This window comes from Rhincodon typus, chromosome 6, assembly GCF_021869965.1.
Source record: "Rhincodon typus isolate 14 chromosome 6, sRhiTyp1.1, whole genome shotgun sequence".
Taxonomy (NCBI): Eukaryota; Metazoa; Chordata; class Chondrichthyes; order Orectolobiformes; family Rhincodontidae; genus Rhincodon; species Rhincodon typus.
This window is the reverse complement of record NC_063337.1, coordinates 967,245-971,776: the sequence shown is the minus strand read 5'-3', so window position 1 is coordinate 971,776 and position 4,532 is coordinate 967,245. Positions and strand designations below refer to the sequence as shown.

The following is a 4,532-nucleotide window of genomic DNA, read 5'->3' as shown; positions in this document are numbered from 1 at the left end:
CCCTCACTGACCCTCACACTCCCTCACTAAACCTCACACTCCCTCACTGACCCTCACTACCTCCCTCAGTGACCCTCACACTCCCTCACTGACCCTCACTACCTCCCTCAGTGACCCTCACTCAGTCTGACGCCCGCACCCAGTGCCTTGGCCCCGGTGTGAACTGATGCTCTGACCCTGTCTCTTGTCTTCCCCACCCCCTCAGGGAGCTCGCTGCTTCCACTTGCGCCCAATATTCGCTGAGACGCTGCAGTTTACCGCTCACCTCCTGTCGGACCAGGACCCAATAATCATCCGCCTGCCGACGATCGATTTGTTCCAGCTTCATCTTGAGATTGGACGTTGTCGTTAACTTTGCCTGAAAGGATGCGATGGTGCGGCCTCCGAGCCAGGCGAGTAGGGAGGGATCAGTCTCATCCCATGGGAAACAGCAGCGGCCAAGGGGCTGCTCAGCACAAGAGGCTTTCGCCGGCTCCTTCTCTAACTGGTGCCTCTGAGCTCACACTGCCTCATTGTTACGTGCCCTGTGCCTGTCTGCAGCTACTGCCCCACATTGAGCTGGTCTAGAACTCGATCCGCTCACTAGCTCTCAGTTCAACAAGTTAGTCACCACAACCAGGCTTTCAGGAACAAGAAATCCCAGCTCTGTAACCTAGGAGACGAACGAACCAAGAACATTGATACTAAACAAAAACAGAAATTGCTGGAAGAAAATTAATACTAAAGCTATCTCTAACCCAAAATCCAGACCAGCCAAAACTAAATGGTCAGAACATACATTTACTTATTCACTTGTGGAATGTGGGCATCGCTGGCTGGGCAGCATTTATTACCCGTCCCTAGTTGCCCTTGAGAAGCTGACGGTGAGTTGCCTTTTTGAACTGCTATAGTCCACGTACTGTAGGTAGATTCACAATGCCCTTAGGGAGGGAATACATGGATTTTGACCCAAATTTACAGGGAATATGATTTGGAAGGTGCTGACTAAGGATCTTTGGTGAATTTCTGCAGTTCATAATGTAGACAGTACACACTGCTGCTACTGTGCGTCAGTGGTGGAGGGAGTGGATGTTTGTGGATGTGGTGCCAATCAAGCGGGTTGCTTTGTCCTGGATGGTGTCGAGCTTCTTGAGTGTTGTTGGGGCTGCATCCATCCAGGCAAGTGGGGAGAATCCCATCACACTCCTGACTTGTGCCTTGTAGATGGTGGACAGGCTTTGAGGAGTCAGGAGGGGAGTTACTTGCTGCAACATTCGCAGCCTCTGACTTGTCCTTGTAGCCATTGTACTTATATGGCTATTGTGTACAGACTTCCAAAGTCATTTGTTGAAGTGAGGTGCACCAGACTTGCGAAGAAAGTTACAGCTCATGGAACAAAAGAGGTAATGGCAATATGGATATGAAATGGAGTGACGGGCAATAGAGGGGTGTGAATGGTTGTATTTTGCACTGGAGGGAGGCTTGTAGTCGACTTCTATAGTATTTATTCTTGGACAGAGTATAGTAGCTAGTATCCCTGCTGGTCACACAGGACACTGACAAGGAGAACAATTTATTATCTGTGGAATACTTTATTGCAGAGGGCTATAGAGGCTACGTCATTAAGTAGATTCAAGGCTGCGATAGGTAGATTTTTAATCAGTAACACAATCAAGGCTTATGGGGAAGAGGCAGGAAAGTGGAGTTGAGGAGCTATTTGAATGGAAAAGCAGACTCGATGGACTGAATAGTTTACTTCTGATCCTATATCTAGTTGTCCATACCGTAAAGGATACTTTGACATCAAGTTGGATAAGGGAGAGTGATGGGATGACAGATCTCTGAGAGCAGATTGAATGGACTCAGGGATGAGTCTCTGAGAGAACAGTGTGCGTATGCAATTATATAGCTACTGCATAAGCCAAATCGACAGTGATCGAGCATACAGGACAAACACCAGGCTAGATGCAAACAGCCTGGGACATGGGAAGAGCAGCTCAAGTATAGGATGGCCCCGGGAAATCTGGGCAAATTGGTCACCCTGGCTGAGACCCTTGCATTTGCTGACATTTATTCATGACCTGAGTCTTGGTGAACATTGCTCAGTTTTAAAATTGACAGATGATGCAAAACTTGGGAGTGTTGTGAACAGTGAGGAAATTTGGATAGGTTCAAAAGCACATAGACTGGTTAGTGGAATGGGTGGACAAGAAACAGATTAAATTTGATGTAGGGAAATGTGAAGTGATTCATTTCAGTAGGAAAAAGATGGAGAGATAGCACAAACTAAAGAGTGCAATTCTAAAGAGGCTGCAGGAGCAGAAGGGCCTGTGGGAATATGTACAGATATTATTGAAGGTGCCAGGACGTTTTGAGAGTGTAGGTAATAAAGTATTTAGTACCATAGGTTTTATTAATAGGGCCATAGATTTCAAAAGCAAAAGGCGTATTTTTAATTTCTATAAAACATTAGTTCAACCTCAATGAGAGAATTGTTTCTAGTTCTAGGCACCACACTTTAGGAAAGATGTGTAGTCAATAGTTAGAATGCAGGAAAGATTCATGACAATGATTTCAGGGATGAGAAACTTCAGACGTGAAGATAGATTGGAGAACATATGACTGGGTTCCAAAGGAGAATCCAACTTGGGAAGGGGCCATACTGGACCTGGTGTTGGGGAATGAGCCCAGCCAGGTGGTTGAAGTTTCAGTAGGGGATTACTCTGGGAATAGTGATCACAATTCCGTAAGGTTTAGAGTACTCATGGACGAAGACGAGAGTGATCCTAAAGGAAGAGTGCTAAATTGGGGAAAGGCCAACTATAGCAAAATTCAGCAGGAACTGGGGAATGTGGATTGGGAGCAGCTGTTTGAGGCTAAATCCACATTTGATATGTGGGAGGCTTTTAAAGAGAGGTTGATTAGAGTGCAGGACAGACATGTCCCTGTGAAAATGAGGGATAGAAAGGGCAAGATTAGGGAACCATGGATGACAGGTGAAATTGTGAGACTAGCAAAGAGGAAAAAGAAAGCATACATAAGGTCTAGGCGACTGAAAACAGACAAAGCTTTGGAAGAATATCGGGAAAGTAGGACCAATTTGAAACGAGGAATTAAGAGGGCTAAAAGGGGTCATGAAATATCTTCAGCAAACAGGGTTAAGGAAAATCCCAAAGCCTTTTATTCGTACATAAGGAGCAAGAGGATAACTAGAGAAAGGATTGGCCCACTCAAAGAAAAGGAGGGAAGTTATGCGAGGAGTCAGAGAAAATGAGTGAGATTCTTAATGAGTACTTTGTGTCGGTATTCACCAAAGAGAGGGACATGACGGATGTCGAGGTTAGGGATAGATGTTTGATTACTCTAGGTCAAGTCGGCATAAGGAGGGGGGAAGTGTTGGGTATTCTAAAAGGCATTAGGGTGGACAAGTCCCCAGGTCTGGATGGGATCTATGCCAGGTTACTGAGGGAAGCGAGAGAGGAAATAGCTGGGACCTTAACAGATATCTTTGCAGCATCCTTGAGCATGAGTGAGGCCCCGGAGGACTGGAGAATTGCTAATGTTGTCCCCTTGTTTAAGAAGGGTAGCAGGGATAATCCAGGTAATTATAGACCGGTGAGCCTGATGTGAGTGGTGGGGAAGCTGCTGGAGAAGATACTGAGGGATAGGATCTATTTACATTTGGAAGAAACCGGGCTTATTAGTGATACGCAGCAAGGTTTTGTGCAGGGAAGGTCATGTCTTACCAACTTGATAGAATTCTTTGAGGAAGTGACAAAGTTGATAGATGAGGGAAGGGCTGTGGATGTCATATACATGGACGTCAGTAAGGCATTTGATAAGGTTCCCCATGGTAGGCTGATGGAGAAAGTGACGTCTCATGGAATCCAGGGTATACTAGCTAGATGGATAGAGAACTGGCTGGGCAACAGGAGACGGAGATGTGTAGTGGAAGGGAGTTTCTCAAAATGGAGAACTGTGACCAGTGGTGTTCCACAGGGATCTGTGTTGGGACCGCTGTTGTTTGTGATATACATAAATGATCTGGAGGAAGGTATAGATGGTCTGATTAGCAAGTTTGCAGATGACACTAAGATTGGTGGAGTAGCAGATAGTGAAGGGGACTGTTGGAGAATGCAGCAGAATATAGACAGATTGGAGAGTTGGGCGGAGAAATGGCAGATGGAGTTCAATCCAGGCAAATGTGAGGTGATGAATTTTGGAAGATCCAATTCAAGAGCGAACTATACAGTAAATGGAAAAGCCCTGGGGAAAATTGATGCACAAAGAGATCTGGGTGTTCAGGTCCATTGTATCCTGAAGGTGGCAACGCAGGTCGATAGAGTGGTCAAGAAGGCATATGGCATGCTTTCATTCATCGGACGGGGTATTGAGTACAAGAGTTAGCAGGTCATGTTACAGTTGTATAGGACTTTGGTTCGTCTACATTTGGAATACTGCGTACAGTTCTGGTCGCCACATTACCAAAAGGATGTGGATGCTTTGGAGAGGGTGCAGAGGAGGTTCACCAGGATGTTGCCTGGTATGGAGGG

General features: G+C 45.9%; 1 protein-coding gene across 1 annotated transcript in view; it reads right to left on the bottom strand.

Moving 5' to 3' along the window:
• The window catches only part of LOC125483295 (uncharacterized protein C11orf42-like), a 25,030-nt gene extending 24,453 nt beyond the window's left edge, over window positions 1-577 (bottom strand). The window contains exon 1 of the mRNA XM_048597846.1: window positions 266-577. Within this exon, the coding sequence (XP_048453803.1) occupies window positions 266-328 (63 nt within the window). The 5' untranslated portion in view covers window positions 329-577. The remainder of the gene's footprint in view (window positions 1-265) is intronic.
• Window positions 578-4,532: the final 3,955 nt, after the last annotated feature.